This window comes from Myotis myotis, unplaced genomic scaffold (assembly GCF_014108235.1).
Source record: "Myotis myotis isolate mMyoMyo1 unplaced genomic scaffold, mMyoMyo1.p scaffold_m19_p_11, whole genome shotgun sequence".
NCBI lineage: Eukaryota > Metazoa > Chordata > Mammalia > Chiroptera > Vespertilionidae > Myotis > Myotis myotis.
Genome location: NW_023416315.1, coordinates 22,275,397 through 22,294,521, shown reverse-complemented (window position 1 = coordinate 22,294,521; position 19,125 = coordinate 22,275,397). Strand labels below are relative to the sequence as shown.

At 44.9% G+C, this 19,125-nt stretch overlaps 1 protein-coding gene across 8 annotated transcripts in view; it reads left to right on the top strand.

Annotated features, from left to right (window-relative positions):
* SNX10 (sorting nexin 10) overlaps positions 1-19,125 on the top strand; it is a 61,592-nt gene that overhangs the window by 22,238 nt on the left and 20,229 nt on the right. For 2 of the 8 annotated variants that reach the window (XM_036327822.1, XM_036327828.1), the window contains exon 2: positions 6,901-6,945. In XM_036327822.1, the coding sequence (XP_036183715.1) occupies positions 6,913-6,945 (33 nt within the window). In that variant the 5' untranslated portion in view covers positions 6,901-6,912. Of the gene's footprint in view, positions 1-130; positions 217-6,539; positions 6,735-6,900; positions 6,946-18,161; positions 18,317-19,125 lie in introns of those variants that run through there. The other 6 variants (XM_036327823.1, XM_036327824.1, XM_036327820.1 and 3 more) reach the window with 6 other exon arrangements.

Sequence of the window (19,125 nt, the reverse complement as noted above, 5' to 3'; positions counted from 1 at the left end):
GGTTTATGGGATATTCTCCAACCAACTGAGTCACACTGTCCAGGACTTATTTAGATCTTTAATTTCTTTCAACAATGTTTTGTAGTTTTCAGAGTATATTTTTACACTTCTTTATTAAATTTAATTCTAGGTATTTTATTCTTTTCATGCCATTCTGCAGGTGGCATTTTGATGAGAAGTCATGGTGGTAGTACTTCTGCAAAGTCCTCTTACCAGGTAAATGGGTAGAGTGAACGGGAAGTTGAAAAACATCTCCAGTTGTTGACAGGGGAGAAAGATCAGGGCATTTTCTGTGACTGGGCACCAAGGGATACCTCAGCCTGCCAAGAATGCTGTACTCAAGTATCAGTGATTTTCCCTCTTTCCCATTCTAATCAAAACTCCAGGTGGTGAGGGCTTGGGGGAGGGGAGTGAGTAGTTGAAGGTAGATAGCGCTAGGTTAATAGGAATGCAATTTGACTGGATAAGTCACATTAATATTTAAATTAGTAATACCCTCTCCCCTAACTTCTGAGATTTATCTGCTTTTCTAAAAGAGGAAAATGGATAGCCCAGATGAGTCACTAATCAGGAGAACCTTAATAGCTCAAAAAAGGAAGGAGACCATTTGGGAACAGTAGAAAATATTTTTAGATTTGATCTTGGAGTTAGGATTGTTTTGAGGAGAGGATGTCACAGCACAAGTTAGGAAGTCCAGTATTACCTGCTTGGCTGGTCTGGTGGCTAGCTCCTCTCTCCCACATCTGCTTTTTGTGGCTTATTTCCTTCAATTCTGAGTATTCTATCATGTTTTACACCAGCTTTCAAGCCTGTCTCCACCTTAAGCTCTTGGAACCTGGCCACACCTCCAGAAGCCAGAAGACTATTTTGTTGAAGAGTTGACTATTCCTTCTGACACAGCAAAAAAAAGATACACAAGTTATCTTACCTAATAATAGACAAACATGTAAATTGACCGTCCCTCCGCTATGCTCACCAGCCAATCAGAGTATGCAAATTAACCCAACAAAGATGGCGGGTAATTTGCATACATAGGCTCGAAGCGGCAGAGTAGTGAAGACTGAAGGCTCCGGCTGGAGCGAAGGCCTGGGTCCCGGGTGCCAGAGGAAAATGGGTGCCGGCAGCCAGGGGAATGGAAGGCCTATTGTACGAATCTCTTTGTGCAACGGGCCTCTAGTTTCCTTATAAAATACCCTTCTCTCTCCTCACTCTTAGAAAGGCCCTGTCTCTCCTGAGGCTAGTTGTGAATCCACCTGCATTGTCTTCTAGGAGCACATGAGATTTCTCTTGGCCTCTATGTTGGAAATACAGAAAAACATGCCTATGTGGTTTATGAAATTGTATATTACAGTAGGTCAGTAACTGCAGACTTTTGCTAAAACCAGTTTTGTTCTGTTTAGGATATCCTTGTGGCATTGATGTCTATTCAGATCTCATTTCATGATTATCAAGCTTGTTGGGTTAATCAGCCTTTGACCTGGGATGGTAGGAAAACCCAAAACTATGCTACTTAACACCTCTCCTTTATTTTCATTTTAAAGAATAATATAAACCATACTTGTTATTCCTTATTTCACCATTGGAAAAGTATGCAGTCCTTTCTCACTCCACCCACACACAGAGTCTACAAACGCTGTCAGTAGGTTGCTTCTCAGAGAGGAGGCCGCCCATAGTATTCAGACCACGTTTAGCTTTGCAGGGGTTTTTCCTGTTGATCTAATAAGGGGCTTTATATATATAGAATTGAAAGCACAATATTTCATGTTCCATAGGTAGGGCCTGCAAACTACTGCCACCTGTTTTTGTAGATAAAGTTTTACTGGAACACAGCCCTGTTCATTTGATTACTACTCCTCTGTGGGTGTTTTCTCACTGTAAACCGCAGACGTGAGTAGTTTCAACAGAGACCATATGACCTGCCAAGCCTCAAATATTGGCCGTCCCTTTATAGAAAAACATTGCAGATCCCTGCTCTATACAATTTTAACTTTGTTTCACAGATATTTTGTATTTTATAGAAGAAAAATATTCCAAGGTGGGAATGGAGGCAGTTTTTGGTTTTGGCAAATCACACTCTTTTGGTGGTAATGGGATTGTGAAGACACACATTGAGTCTCTCGGGGGCGTTTCCATAGCTGCTGTGTTTCCCAGTGCTCACACACCCGTGGCCTGTGGGTACCCAACTCCAACCTGAACAACAGGTGTGAGAAACCATCCCCGTCGACTGGAATGGTGTGAGATCTAATAATTCTTGGAGAAAAGTAATTGGGAAGGAGAATGGATTGCAGTGGGTGACCTGTCCAGGTGTGCGTGGTCCCCCAGGGGTGGTGGGAGATAAAATGCTCTAGGGACAGCCTTTTGATGGTCACCTGGAGGCAGATTTCCATACTCACTGGCCTAAAAGTCTTCCAGTGAGGCAAGAATTCTTCCAGATACATGGGCTAGGCAAATCTAAACAAATCTAAAATTTTACAACCCACCAGGAAGGCATAGTTTTTCAGGGGGCGATTTCTGGTGAGCAGTTTTGGTTTGCCAAATTATAACAGTTGACCTTTTATCTCAATTCATCACTATTGTGCTATCATTTAATTTCCTGTCCCCATCAGTAGTTGCCACGGCAAGGCCCAGTACCAAACATCATTTTATGCTCTCCTCATGCATCTGAATTTGCTTTTATTTTTACATGAAATAAAAATCTTCCATGATTTATGTTAGAGTCACTATTTCTTCTGATAGAACTGTGGTGTTTAATTTATTTTAGATAATTGTTACTTCAAAATGTATAAAATTAATTGTGTGAGCTGGGAAAATTCAAACAATATGGATATATATGGAGTAAAAAAAATAAAAGGATTTCTCCCTCCAACCAGCCATCCATCCCACTATCCAGATTTAAGATATGTAAGGTTGGCAGTGTGGGTCTCTGGGATGTTTTGGGACTGGCTTAAACTTTTCAGCTTCCTACTTTCACAATTTGACTTGGTCTGTAGCATCTCAGGGTGGCCAACACCCTAGTAGGGTAGAAAAAGCTCAAGCCCTTTGGAGAGAATTAAGACCCAAACTCTGAACTGTCGGTTCCTATCACACAGTCATGGCAGCAGCCTTGGGCAATGGAAGGACAGGGCTGGAAAGCAGACTGGTTTGAGTTGAACTGGACTTGAGCTCTCTCCTTTGTGATCTTAGGAAACTTACTTCTTCTGGACACTCAAACCTCCCTCGACAGATCCTTGTGAAGTTACAAGGAAACAGATATAGGCTTGACAGTTGGAGAGACCAAATATACAAATGTTATGATGCAAGCGAGGTTAACGTTAACGGGACTGCATAGCATGCTGGGTAATGGGGACAAAGAGTGGGGCAGGAGAGGGGAAGCGATATCTGAGCAGAATCGTGGAAGAGGAGTGGGAGTTTGCAGGGGATCTGGAAGGGGCGGAGGCATGAGGGTAGAGGACTCACCTGGACAGAGGTACAGCTGTGTGGAGCAGGATGGTGTGTGTTAGGGACCATGGCCAGATTCTGAGATGGATGCAACCCGGGGTCTCACTTTCATTTGACACAGGAATCCTTTCAATAACCTGAACTCTCGAGCAGCTCCTCTCTCCCTCTGCCCCTTTGCACATGACAGCCTCTCTGCTTACAGTGTCTTTCTCCTTCTGCATTTCTTGCTAAATTACACCATCCTTCAGGCCTCAGCTTAAATGCCACTTTCTCAGTAAAACCTTCCCAGCCAATGCTCCTCCCCCATGTTCCCTCCATTCTTATATAGGGTGTCCTTTCCTTTCATATCATCTCCGCATTATAATTATGAAGTCATCTCATAAGCTCCAAGTCTGCTCTATACTCCACTGGGTGTCCCGCTCCTAGTCCAGTACATGGTACATCTAGGAGCTTTATAGCTGTTTACTGAGTGAATGCATGAGTGAATGAGTGAATTCCCTCCTTCCCAGTTATGACACCAGCCTATTTTCCTAATCTAACTAGTGGCCTGGTGCATAGATTTGTACACATTGAAAGGAAATTAATTAGAAGAAATATTTTAATATTGTTATTTGCCCTTTCTCTATAATAGAAGTGTCAACCAATGAGCGACAATGACATACGTGTGATTGGCGCCAGTGAGAGCTTTATATGTATCGCACGTGCGTGAGTCAACTTAGCATTTTATATACATAGAATAAACTTGTGTAATTATACCTGCTCTCTGATGTCGCTAAGCTTTTTATAGCCAGTGAAGCACCCCAACTTCTCTTTCAGGTAATAGTCAGCAACACAGCAATAATAAATATCAACACGAAGTGGATTATTATTGTAGATCACGCAGGGAGAACAAAGGGTAAAATATTAAACTGCAGCAGTGTTCGACTATTCTGTGCAGTGAGAAAACCTGAAGTCATTTTCAAGGCCCACCATTTCTTACTTCTTTTCAGTCGGGCCAAGTTTCTAAACTTTCTAAATCTCCATTTTCCGGCTAATGAAAAGAAAATAGGATTCTACTGAGTCTCCTATCTACCTACTCCAGGACTTCTGTGAGGATCAAATGAGATGAGGCACGGGAAAACGCTTCACAGACATTTGGTTAAATGTGAAATATTTGCACCTGACTATAAAGCAAGTTGTGTTCCTGGGCTGAAGAAACTGCAAGGAGGCTAGTCGTTACTAGGGAGAGGAAGCCGGGAGTTGCTACGTGACGTATTACCCAGATGGTTGGACACTTAGCAGATTAGCCTTTTATATACATAGATAACCACAAACCTTTGTATTGTGTCCTGTGGCTGCAATGAGAAATTACCACAAATTTGGTGCCTGTAAACAACAGAAATTTATTCTCATCATTCTGGAGGCCAGAAATCTGAAAGCAAGGTGTTGGCAGGATGTGCTCCCTCTATAGCAGCGGTTCTCAACCTGTGGGTCGCGACCCCTTTGGGGGTCAAACGACCCTTTCACAGGGGTCGCCTAAGACCATTGGAAAGCATATATATATATAATTACATATTGTTTTTGTGATTAATCACTATGCTTTAATTATGTTCAATTTGTAACAATGAAAATACATCCTGCATATCAGATATTTACATTACAATTCATAACAGTAGCAAAATTACAGTTATGAAATAGCAACGAAAATAATTTTATGGTTGGGGGTCACCACAGTATGAGGAACTGTATTAAAGGGTCACAGCATTAGGAAGGTTGAGAACCACTGCTCTATAGGTTCTAGGGGAGGATCCTTCTTTAAAAAAAAAATTATATATATTTATATTTATTGGTTTGGGAGAGGGAGAGAGAGAAACATCAATGATAAGAGAGAATCATTGATCACCTGCATGCCCCCCACTGGGGATCGAGCCCACAACCTGAGCATGTGCCCCAACTGGGAATTGAACTGTGACCTCCTGGTCTACAGGTCAGTGCTCAACCGGCTGGGTGGGAGGATCCTTCTCGCCTCTTCCAGCTTCTGGTAGCTCCAGGTGTTCATCAGTCCAGTTGCTGACTCCATCTTCACGTGCCGTCTCCTCTGTGTGTGGGTGTTTTCTCCTCTTCTGTGTTTTATAAGGACATTTGTTGTTGGATTTAGAGCCCGCCCACTGCAGAGACCCTTTTCCCAAATAAGATCACTTTCACAGGTCCCAGAGGACAGGGATATACCTTTTTGGTGGCAACAATTCAGCCCACTCCACGCTCCAGGAACCTTTCCCTTAGCTGACCTGGCCTGGTCACCATCTCTTCATTGTCCATTGTGCTTTTCTCCCTCCTCTGTGCGTGCCGTCGCCACACCTCTGTTCCTCTTCTTTTCGTGAACATCGACTTTCTCTCATTCTCCCCTGCCTTCTCTGTGGGTCCTGCCCTCTCAGGTGAAAGGAACTCCATTCCCCCTGGGAACCCGCCTGCTGCTCACGGTGGGCTTCTCTCACCTCCGCGGGAGTTCCTTTCCTCCGTCTGCTGTGGGTCTTCTCCTCCCTGACACCACGTGGACTGGAGGCCGGAGCTCCTGTTCTTCATGTTCCTGACAGCGCCAGGGACATTAGTAGAGATGGAAATATTTGTGGGTGATAATAATTATCTGAACAATGGAGTCAGACTAAGTACTGTGATCAAAATAAAGGCAAATGGTGACCAGGTAGCCATAGCCGCCTTTTGGTTGTAAGAATATAGACCATGCATGGGGTTGGGGATTTCAATTTTTTTATTTTATTTTATTTTATTTTTTTTAGGGAGCAGATGCTAGCTCCAACGACCTTTTGTAATAAATGGGGGTTTAAAGAACAATAGACAAACCCAGGACGTGCAGGGCCTGGATTCAGCTGAGAGGCTGACTCTGACTGGAAGGTCGGAATCCAGGTCCTGACCTTCGTCTCTCGTGAGGCCACACCATCTGTTATCTGAACCCTGGAGTAGTTTAGATGTCACAGGAATGACCTGTTCCTTGAAAGGTTGGGTTGCTGGCAAAACCGTCAGGGCTGCTCTCGGATGTGGGTCTCTCTGGACATCTTTTCCCTTCTCTCCATCTCACTGCCAATCAGCTTCCCCTTGTCCCTTAGGGTCCCTCCACACCCTACGTCTCCAGCCTTCTCAGGGCCCCTCTGCACCCCATGTCTCCAGCCTCCTCAAAGTACCAAGGCCACAACTCCAGCCTAGCTCTGCCTCACTGTCCACTTTGAGGGCCTGTCATCATCCAGCTGCCTTGGACTTGCCACGTCCCAAACTCCCCATCCCCAGTGTGGACTGAGGTCCTGGTCAGCAGCAGACGGGGCGGGGGACGGGGGTAGAGGGGGGAGAGCGGCAGAGGTGTCCTTTCCAGAGACTGCGCTGGGCAGGCTCTGGGGGGATTTGGGTGGCGGCTCTGAGGGGCCTCTCTGCTCCAGGTTCCACGTCACCGAGTGCTGGCATCTTATTTTTCAGATCCATCCTGTAATGCTGAAGATGCTTCCAGAAGAACAGAAAGAGGTATGTCACCACAAATCCGAAAGTAAATAATCCGTGCGTGTTGTGTTGCTGCTGGGTGGTTCTTCACCACTCACCATAGCTCTGGGGTGGAGAGTCAAGGTCAAGATCCTGTCGGGCTTCCTAGGGGAGGGCTAAGGATTGAGCACGACCCCCTGCCCCTGCCAGCAGTGGTGCCTCCCCGACCCTCATTCTTTGGTTCCAGGGTCTGAGTGGTTTCTCGCTCTCCACCTCCCCAAACTCTTGTTTAAGTATCTTTTCCATGACTCAGAATTCTCCAGACTCTGCCTCCACCTTTGCTGGAACAGCTCCCCCCAGCCTGCTCTGTCGGTTTTCTCCTCTGTTGCCTCATCCCCGAGTTCCCCCACCTCTGGTAATAGCCCAGGGCGACTGTCTGCCATTACTTTCAGTTTTGCCCTGCTTGCCACCTCTCGGATCTCTTGGCTTGGTGCCACCTAAGCAGGGAAGGCTGTCCCTTCCCAAAACCAGCCTGGCTCTCAGGCCTCCAGTCCCAGCTTCCTGAGCTCCCGTTCAACTAGGAGGAGCGTAGGACCACCGCCACACCAGCCCTTTGCTGAGTGGCTGTCCCTCAGACGTACCTGTTTGTCCTACCTTGCCTCCTGTGTACCACACACATCATCACTTTGTGAGCCTAATGAAACTGAAAAGCCGCACACAGACACACACCCACACCAACACACAAGCACACACATGGGCGCACACAGTCACACACACGCATACAAACACCCACACAGACACACATGCACACAGACCCAGTCACACACATGCATGCAGACCCCCCCCCACAGTCACACACACGCACACAGACCTCCCCCCACCCTCCAGGCACAGTCACACACACGCACACAGACCTCCCCCCACCCTCCAGGCACAGTCACACACAGTCACACAGACCTCCCCCCACCCTCCAGGCACAGTCACACATAGTCACACAACCACATGGCCCTTAGTTCCCCTTGTCCAAATTTAAAGCACCAAACAATCCACTTCAGGGAATCCATCCACAAACTTCTTTGCTAGATCTCAGACAGCCCTTCCCTTGGGTTCAGGTTCTCCTCAATAGTCCAGCCCACTTCACCCTTTAATTCCAGGCTGGGCTCCCCCATTTTCAAAGGCGATGTCTGTTTGTTTTTTAACTTTTTAAAATTGGGTCTAACACATGCCCAGTAAAATGCATAAAATGCATAAAATGCCCTGATCTTATGTGTACAGCTCAGTGGAGTTTTTCTTGTGTTTACACCTGTGTAACCACCACTTGGATCAGGGTATAGATGCTTTTAGCAGAAGGCACCTGTGCCCCTTTCCTGTCAGGCCCCCAACTTACCAGGCCAGGCATACTTTCCCTGTTCCTCTCTACACAATACTGGGCCAAGCTGCTGGGTCAGGAAATACCTTCTCTGTGCAGTTGGCCAATCTGCAAGGCCCCACACGACTGCCCTCACCTCTAACACCAGTTGTAAGGTCCAGGGTTCCCCAGACACCCTCAGATTAGATAATTCACAGGAAGAACTCACGGAACCCGCTGAGAGCGATTACACCCACGGTTACGGTGTTTTACAGGGAACGGATACCAATGGAACCGTCCGAGGAAGAGACACGTAGGGCAAAGGCGGGGAGGGGTCCAGATGCGGAGTTCCTGCTGTCCTCTCGGATGGAGTCACCTTCCTGGCGTCTGTGTGTGACAGTGTGCACCAGGGAGCTCACCCAGCCTTGGTGTCCAGAGCTTTTATTGGGCTCAGTGTTTACTGTGTAGTTGACCTTTAGTCTCCTCTCCTCCGGGGGTCAAGTTCACACCTTTAGTCTCCAGTTCCTTTAGAGGTCATAACCTAAGCGCCTTCAGGGTGTCCAGTGACCAAAGGCCAGAACACTCCTTTCAGGCAGGACATTGCAGGGGCCTAGAGGGCACCACCCAGGAGCCGAGGGCAGAGGCCAGACCTCCCTTTGGGTCAGTGTTTCCTCACTCTCCACCTGGCCTGACCACTGGGCAGGCTGTGCCAAGGGAGCAGGGTCGTGGCCTTCTCCAGCACTATTCCAAAGGCAAATGTAATTATTATTTTTAAAATATGTTTTTATTGAATTTTAGCAAGAGAGGAAGGAAGAGGGAGGGGGGAGAGAGAGCAAAAGAGAGAGAAAGAGAGAGAAACATTGATCAGCTGCCCCTTGCACACACCCCTACTGGGGGGGAGGAGCCTGCCACCTGGGAATGTGTCCTGACCTAGAATTGAACCGCTGACTTCTGGGCGTGTGTGTTGGTTGTAACACTTGATTTTTATTATGAACGCGGTTCAATGAATAGAAATGAGACACAAATTTTAACCAATTACATAAAGCATTTTATTGACCTTATAAACGTCCTTTATTATAAATAACTATGTAATCTATATATATAAAAGGCTAAGTGACTGACCATCCATCCAACCATCCGACCAGCTGGTACATATGACGCACACTGGCAATTTAAAAATAAATGTTGACTCACGCATGCGAGATACATATAAAGCTCTTGCTGGTGCCAATCTAGACAAAGTAGGAATATTCCTACCTGAACCTGTTTTCAGACATGGTCAGTTATATGTTGCTTTTTCTCGAGTTTGAAGAGCATGTGATGTTAAAGTTAAAGTTGTGAATACTTCATCACAAGGGAAATTAGTCAAGCACTCTGAAAGTGATTATTCTTAATGTGGTATACAGGGAGATATTATAATAAGTTTAATCAATTTATTAGTCATTGTGTTTTTTTACCAATGTTGTTTTTATATCATGTTTTTGTTGTTTTTATATCATGTCTTTATTGTTATATCATGTTATTGTTTATTAATCAATTTATATATTTTCATATGCATTTTACTAATTTTCTTTCATCTCTGACACTTCTATTATAAAGAAAGGGCAAATAGCGATATTAAAATATTTCTTCTAATTAATTTCCTTTCAATATGCATGAATCCGTTCACCGGGCCACTAGTAATATTATAGCATTAAGGAATTTTAAACTGGAGAGTCCTTCAGCTGAAAAGGAAAAAAGTACTGTAGACTGGCCGGTGTGGCTCAGAGTTAGTGCCTCTACTTATGAACCATGAAGTCACAGTTCGAGTCCTGATCAGAGCATATGCCCAGGCTGCAGGCTCAGTCCCCAGAAGGGGCTGTGCGGGAGGCAACCAATCAGTGATTCTTTCTCATCATTGTTGTTTCTATCTCTGTCCCTCTCCCTTCCTGTCTGAAATCAATAAAAACATATTTTAAAAAAAGAAAATATACTGTAGGGAGAAAGAGGTATAATACTTAGAAATTTACTTAAGTCCCTCACCAAGAAATAACCCCACAAGGCTAGATTCTGGATGTTCTGTAATATACGTTCATCACTTATCAATCCATACAAAATGGATTTTACGTGTGGCCAGAATGATCTGGCTTCTAATGCTTCACTCTTAGAGCAAAGTCAAAACTCCTATATGAGGTTGCTAAGGCCTTTTATGATCTGACCCTGCTTCCTTCTCCAGGCTCATCTTCTGCCCCTCCCCCCACCCCCTTTGCACTTCTCACTCCTCAGCTCAGAGCTTGTTGGGTGTTGCCTGCTCTGCACTCTGGGCCCTGGGCTCTCACAGATGTTTCCCCACCCCCTGGAACAATCTTTCCCCCAGACTGCACACCAGGTTGTCTGACTAAGCTTAGAAGTCAAGAAGAGGCGTTCCGAAAGCCTCAATTATAAAGGTATTTTTATCTCCCCGCCTACCCCAGCAGCTCCCTGTCCTCCTTACCAGTTAGAAGTGGGGGAGGTTTTGGCTGAGCCTTTGAATATCCTTGTGGCTGGTTGGTTGTTCAGCGGAAAATAATTCAGGTCCCACCTAACTGCATATGGAAGGACTGGATGCAATACCACTGATTGTTCTTGAATCTCGACCAAGGGGCAGTGTGTGTGTGAGCTCACGGCACCCACAGCAGACTGTACTAATTAATCATGAGGCTGGCATGTGAATTGAGAGCTTTGTACCATCCTCGTTCAAGATTCAAACAGCCCGAGTGACACCGTTCTTCTACCTAACCGGTAATGCCAGCCTAGAAGTTTGGTAATTTTTTTTGTAAAGATGGGGGGTGGGTGGGAAACCAAATGCAGTCTCTCATGATAAAATAGCTTTATTACTGTAATAAATCTAGAGAGAGGAGAACAGGGAGTGCGAGTCTCCCTTGTTAGTTAAACGCGTTCCGTGTGCACATGGGTTTGAATTCCCAGGAGAGCAGTATCCAAGCTGATGGATCTTCCCCATAAAAATGGCCTTGGCATTGGGCCATTGTGAAATGAAAATGAATTCAGATTCGTTCATGCATGCAGCTTTAATTTACAATTAAAATATTATGGTTACATATTTTAATAAGAATAATTAGGTGGACCCAACTGAATCAACCCTTCTGTTTAATGAGACAGAACCCAGAATCCTAATGAAAAGGCAGGTGGCTGTGACAGGGAACACGTCCCAGACAGCATCTTTCGTGGAGTCAGGCATTCTTGTTCCTTGTATAGTCTGGTGTCCAGAGGGAGCGTTTGGTTTTCCTGCGTCACTGAGACCCGAGCCTCCAGCACGTGGCGCGCACGCTCTGTGAGGGGTGCAGCTCCCTCCTGTGAGGGGTTCATGGGCAGCTCCCTCCTGCTGCACCGTCTGTGTCATCGAGTCTGACGTGCTGGCCCCTCCAAGGCAGGGCATTCGTTCCTCTGCCCAGGGCTCACTTGCTGTAAAGGGGACGGACAATGAAAAAAATCTTATAAATATATCTTTAACCGCCTACATGCTTTATTTATTTCACAATGACAGAATTCTTGCCTAGCCCGCCTGGCTCAGCGGTTGAGCGTCAACCTATGGACCAGGAGGTCAGGGTTCGATTCCCGGTCAGGGCACATGCCTGGGTTGTGGGCTCGATCCCCAGTAGGGGGCGTGCAGGAGGCAGCCCATCAATGATTCTCTCTCATCATTGATGTTTCTATCTCTCTCTCCATCTCCCTTCCTCTCTGAAATCAATAAAAATGTGTATTAGAAAAAGAAATCAATAAAAACATTTAAAAATATCTTATGTTTAAAAGACAGTTCTACCGCAGTGAGGCGACGGGAAGGGTGTGTGCTGCTCCTTGTGTGTGGATCTCCTCTGCTCTCCTGGATCACAATTGCTCAAGTCTACCTCTAGACTCTAGAGATTTATACCGTTAGGAAAGGGTTTGTTTTTTTCTTCTCCAAAGGGTCTATATATACTTCATACTGAACACAATGGCAGTTGTCAGTTACTGACACCTTCGTGGCATTAAATCCGCCAGCTCTCCAGCAGCGGATCCCGGAGTGGAGCAGACCCCGGTGGCCGGAGAGTTCCAGGCACCTGAGGACCCTGCCTGAGGGAGGAGACAGGCCCTGCGGGGACAGGTGGGAGGGACGTGTTTCTGTGTTGGGTGTGCTGGCTCCAGGCTTGACATGCACCTCTTCCCGGTACATTCTGCTGAGTGATGGTAACATTTGAGACCTGCACGAGGAAAGCATGGTTTTGATATCGGGAAACTGATTAGAAAATGACTGAGCTACAACCAATGAATATCATTAAAGAATATCCCATAAGCAGGCTTCCACCTGGTGTCCTGTGATGCCGGGGACTTTGAAGGGAAGTGACAAGACAAGACAAAACACTCTCCCACTCCCTGAAACGAAATTTGTTGTTCTCCCTCCCTGCCTATCAGATGTGATATCATAACAGGGGAAACTGGAAGTGGGGTATGTGGGAATTCTCTACTATCGTCACAATTTTTCTGTGCGTCTAAAACAGTTCTGAAGCAAACTGTTTAAAACAACATTTTATTATATATGATCAAATATAAAGAATTGTAAAAGGTTGTGCAGTGACTAAAGCAAGGTACAAAACAGTATTTATAGCATATTCCATTTGTGTTAAACATTTTACATATACATATATGCCAAAAATGTATAAAAATCCTAAGTATGTACATAAGAAACTGAGGGCCCAGTAGGAGGACTTCATTTTCTTTTCTTTCTTTTTTTTAAAAAAATATATTTTTATTGATTTCAGAGAAGAAGGGAGAGGGAGACAGAGATAGAAACATCAGTGATAAAAATCATTGATTGGCTGCCTCCTGCACGTCCCCTACGGGGGATCAAGCCCACAACCTGGGCATGTGCCCTTGACAGGAATCGAACCCGGGACCCTTCAGTCTGGAGGCGACGCTCTATCCACTGAGCCAAACCGGGTAGGGCAGGACTTCATTTTCATGGTTTACTCATCTGTATTTGAAATGTTATATATGAATACAAATATATCTTTAACCACATACATGTTTTATTTATTTAATGAAAAAATACTATTTTTAAAGGTCAATAAGTATTAGGATATCATTATGTGAATGTGTCAATACATGTTACATGAATGGTTAACATTTTCAGATCCATGTTTATGACTTACTTTCACTTTCGAGTACCATTTCTGTTCCTTCTTCTAAAGCAGTCTGCTGGGGCCCCCTCCCTCCCTCCCTCTCTTCCTCCCTGCCTCCTTCCTTCCCTCTCTTCCTCCCTGCCTCCTTCCTTTTCTCCATTTCTCCTTCCTCCTTTCTTTTTTCCCCCCTGATTTTAACTTTTCATTATAAAATTTTAAACATACACAAAGCAGAGAGAATACCATAATGAACCCTTATGTACCTAAGGTTTCAATAATTAATCCATTATTAATTCATGACCAAGCTACCTCCCACCCCCACCCATTTCCTCCTGCCACCACACAGTGAATTATTTTGAAACAAAGCCTGGACGTTCTGGAATTTCATCTGTAAATATTTCAGTACACATGTCAACAACGGACCCTTCTTACAAACAGACTACATTATCACACCTTAAATAATGAACAGTTCCTTCATGCCATCAACTATGCAGTGTTCAAGTTTTCCTGATTATGTTGGAAAAAATGTATGTGCTTGTTCTAATCAGAACCCAAATTAGGACCACACCGTATTTGGTTAATATACTGCTTGAAGTAGATTATTCTGCCTTTCCCCCCTTTTGCAATTTCTTTGTTAAAGGAGCTGCATCTTTTGTCCTGTGGAGGTTTCCATACTCAGGATTTTGCCATCGATTGGGTCCTCGTGGTGCAGTTTAACATAGGTTGGCACTTACTTCAACCTGCGAAAGACGAATGTTTCCGTTGCACTTCTCCTAATGTAATTCCTTAATTTTGGACAGAAAGGCAGTTCCTTAATTTTGGACATGACTTGTGTAAAGAAACTTGCAATATCATGAACTATTCTAAGTTCTGTAAAAGGCAGGTCTAGCTGAACCTTATCCACAGTTTATCCCGAAGTAGTAAGAGCTTTCTTAAAAATCATCATTCAAACCTGCAAGGCTGTGGTACTAAACACACTCCAAGCTGTAAAGTGGCAAGTAACACCCCTGGTAGCATGTGTTTTAGGGTGTCAGAAGGATTATTAGGAAATAAAGGAAGGTTACTTGATACAGTCCTTCTGTCTTTCAAGCCTGCTATTTGTAAAGAATGTAGTATGTTAAATGGCTAAATATTCATCTTTGTTTTTCTTTTCAATAATTACTTGTAATATATTATTTACTTATTTCTTTATTTGAGAGAGAGAGAGAGAGAGAGAGAGAGAGAGAGAGAGAGAGAGAGAGAGAAACATGGATGTGAGAGCAAAACATTTATTGGCTGCCTCCTGCATGCCCCACCGAGGGGCTCAATCCTGAAACTTGGGCACGCCCTGGTCAGGAAACAAACTGGCAACCTTTCAGTGCATGGGATGATGCCCAACCAACTGAGCCACACCGGCCGGGGCACTAAATTTTAGTTTTGAGATTGTTGTGTGGAAGTTCTGAATAGAATTCTGGTGAATAAGATATTGATTAGATTCTGTAAGCATCAGCGGTGTGGCACAGAGTTGGTATTCATTATGTTTCAATTGTGTGAATGGATGAATGAAGGAATGACTCTTCAGTTTAAATTGGAATAGGAAAAAAAATGTCCTGAGAAAGTGAGCACAAATTGAAACAAGCTTTTATTTTTGTGATAGAGAATTCTCACCGAGGCTATGAAAAATGAATGCTCACTAACACCTAGAAACTTTGCTTTGTTAGCTTTTGTCTCATTTTTTTGGTAATCTGAGTAAATGTTTTTACAGTTAGCATAGTTATGTACTATAAAGATTTAAGCTAGACTACAGTAGAAATTTTAAATGATACAACTATCAAAATCCAATATAATAAAAGCATAATATGCAAATTGATCAAATGGCAGAATGACCAGTCGGTGGGGAACAGGGCTGGTGAGCAGGTGGCACCAGGCCAACCAAGGCACGTGCCAGCGGGCAGAGGGAGGGGACAGCGATGGGGGGGTGGGATGGGAGGCAGCAGCAACCAGCGGCTGCAGAGGAGGGGCGATGTGGGAGGGTGGGGCGGGGCCTTGCCAGCCAGCTCTGTTCCCTAATCGGCCATCCGGTCATCTCCCACAGAGGGAGGCCGGCAGTGGCAGCAGCAGCAGGGTGATGGGCGCAGTGCCTTTCCCTGATCACTTGGTCACCTTCCGCAGAGGGAGGCCAGACTGCGGCTTAGCCGGGAACAGGCCTGAGCCATCAGTAGGACATCCCCTGAGGGCTTCCAGAGTGTGAGAGGGCGGAAGCTGGGCTGAGAGACCCCCCACCCCAAGTGCACGAATTTTTGTGCACTGGGCCTCGAGTGCTAAAATAAACAGTAGTGATAATACCACTACAAACTGTGTAGTGATGGACCACTGTGACGTTGATTTGCATTTCCCTGATGGCTAGTAATGCTGAACATCTTTTCATGTGCTTGTTTGCCATCTGTCTGTCCTCCTTGGTGAAATGTTTCTTCATGTGTTTTGCCTAGTTTCTAATTGATTTCTTTGCTTTTCAAAAATGTTTTGTGCATTCTTTTACATATTCTAGATACAAGTCCTTTGAGGGATGTGTGATTTGAAAATAACTTCCTTCAGTCTGTGTAATGTGTCTTCAGCTTCCTCATGGGGTCTTTTGCAGAGCAAAGGTGTTGGTTTTGGTGAGATCCAACTTATCACCTTTTTCTTATATGGGTTGACCTTGTGGTTTCAAGCCTAAGTCCTCTTCATCTAGTCCTGGTCCCAAAGTTTTTCTCTTATATTTCTTTCTAAAAGTTTTATGGTTTTGCCCTGGCTGGTGTGGCTCAGTTGCTTGGGCATCATCCTGTGTACCCAAGGGTTGCCGGTTCCAGTTGGGGCACATGCCCAGGTTGCAGGCTGGATCCCTGTGGGGGGTGTGGGGGAGGCAGTCGATCGATGTTTCACTTTCACATGGATGTTTTTCTCTCTTCCCTTACCCTCTCTCTAAAAATCATTTTTAAAGAAATTTTTAAAAATTAAATATTATGTTTACATTTAACTCTGTGATCCATTTTGCATGAATTTTTGTGAAAGGTGCTTGCTGGGAGTAGGTTGAGGTTCCGCTTTTGGTCTGTGGATGTCCAGTTGTTCTAGAACTACTTGTTGACAGACTATCCCTCCTCCATTGAATTATTTTCACACCTTTGGCAGAAATCAGTTTGGCATATTTTTATAGGTCTCAGCAACAGGAATTCTTCCCCCTTTATTCTTTTTCAGAATTGCTTTTACTTTCCATGTAAATTTTACAATCTATGCCTTCAAAAAAAAATCTTACTGAGGTTTTTACAGAACTTGCATTAAAGCTATAGATGGGTTTGGGGAGAATTTGTCTATTATGTTGAGTCTTTTAATACATGAACACAGTAGAGGCATGACACTCTACTGTTTTCTCCTCCAGAAAAATGCAATTATAGTGATATTTGAAGTGACTGGGACTATTGAGTGAATTGGCCCCCTGTTGAAAAAGTTTGGGGACCCCGTTTTAGCCAATAACTAAGAAGATAATGTTTTCCCCTCCAAAATAATGCAATTACAGTGACATTTGAAGTGACTTGGACTTATTGTGGCTAAAAGAGCCACTGGATAGAAAGAATGTTTGCAAGGCTGGGCTTTGGAGCAAGGTGAACCTGAATTTGAAACCTAGCTCAGCCTATTGGCCATTTGACTTGGGGCCAGTTGCTTAAGTGTTAGAAGCCTTGTTTTTCTTATCTGTAAAATGGGATGCTAATATTACTGACTTTTTAGGATTGTTGTAAAGATGAAAGCAAAACACGTGTAAAACAGTTATCACAGTGCCTGGCACCTGTCAGTGCCTTGTACAATACAGCTATTTTTATTGTTAATTTCATCTCAGTATCAGAGCTAAGGAAAAAAAAGACAAGTTAGGTGGATGAAGGAACAAAGGTCGAACTGGGGGTGGGGGCGGGGAGAGAGAGGATATTAAAATCAAAGCGTGATTATTAAAAGAGAACATAGGGATTAGATTTTCAAGGAGTCTGGTATTTCCTGTTTTCCCATGGAGAACAGTAGGGATCAGTTAGTTTAAATTTTTAATTCTCTGCCTGGCTTCTTCCTTCATACTAGATATCGTCATTAGGCCCAAAAAGTCATTAAAGTGTTTAATAAGGTTATTAAATTGAATAACTGCTGCCGCCGAAGCAATTTTCATAGGAAATCCATAAGATTCGAGGTATGGAGCGCAGAGCTGTCCTCTGTGGCTGACAGGCTGTCAACATCCCTGTGAAGGATGGTGGGCAGCGCCGTGAGGGATGCGTCTAATTAAGAGATTATAGGTGAACCTTGGCTTCCTGGGTGTGCTGGGCGTAGCTGGAAGCACGGAGGAACTTCACTAATTCCTTCTAATTGCAGGGTGGGGGAGGGGCGGCTCCTCCAACGATAGAATATTTTAAAATAAGTGTACTTTTTATTACTTCTCAGTCCGTATTTTAACTCCAACGAAGCAAACAAATTGTTGTCTGGTACCAGTCTTCGGGGACCCAAGTTATTGGAGCTATCAGAATGATTTTCAATTATTTCTATGTAAATAGGTGCTTCTGGAGTTCTTCAGGGCGCCGGGAAGCAGTTAGTTCGCATAGATCTTAAACATTGCTCCTGCAGCGCCTGCCGTTAATTGGCACACCCTTACGGGAAGGGGTTTGTTCAATTAAGATAAACTTTAGACCAGCTGCTCAGTAACTTATCACTATTCATGACCTCCAGGAGCCCAAGTGGATGAGGTTTTTATTTCAAAGTTTGAGCTCATTTTTTTTCTCCTGCAGGCAATTCATTCACTCATTGCTGCGGGCATTTATTTATTCATTAAGTGATATTAATAGAATCATTCGGATATGCCAGGCATTCAAGTCCTACAAGACAGCCTAAGCTACCCTAAAGGAGCTTAGCATCTGATGGAGGAGGCCTCCGGGTAATTACTGTGGTGAGTGGGACTGTGCTCGAGGTCTGCCCAGAGGCAGGGCGGTGGGGGGGGAGGGGGCGGTTCAGAGAGGATGGAGTGGATGAACCGGAGGATTTCCAGAGACTGAGTTGCACTTTGAACAATGAATTGGAAAATAAAAGGAAGAAGATAACGAAGAAGAAAAAGCAGGAAGTGGGGTGGGGACAGCTGTCCAGGTGGAAAGAACAGCTTGCCCAAAACCATGCAGGTGTGCAGTGGCGTGTTGGGGATGGGTACCTAAGCCTCGCCTTGGAGATCAGCAGATGAAGATCATGAAAGGCTCTACGGTGCTAGCCAAGGAGTTGGAACTTGATCTCGAAGGTTATCTGGCTGGTTTTGAAGGATGTTCAGCAGGAAGATGACATCATCGGACGTGTGCCGAGGAGCCATTCTCGCCTTGGTGTGGGGAGTGAGTTGGATTCCGGCCCAGAGATCAATTAGCAGCCCTTGCAGTCATGTTGGGCAAGCGGCACTCGACCCGAAGTAGTAGCAGAAGGGAGTAGGGTGTGGGATCAAAGGAGGTGGGTGTGGAGGCCTTGGTCAGTGTGGACTGGGGCGGTGATTTAGAGAGAGAAGTCTGGGGTAACTGGGAAGGGTAGGACTTCGAAGTAGAGCCATGTAGGCGGGAGGCTGGATGCATGGAGAGAGGCCTGGCCTGGGTTGGAGGAAGAATCATCAGCTCATGCTGGGGCTTGAACCCGTGTTTGGTTGAGGTCACCCTGGAATTGCAACAGGGTGTGAGAGGAGCAGCCTGGACGGCTCTGGGGGCCACAGCAGAGGTCAGGGAGGAA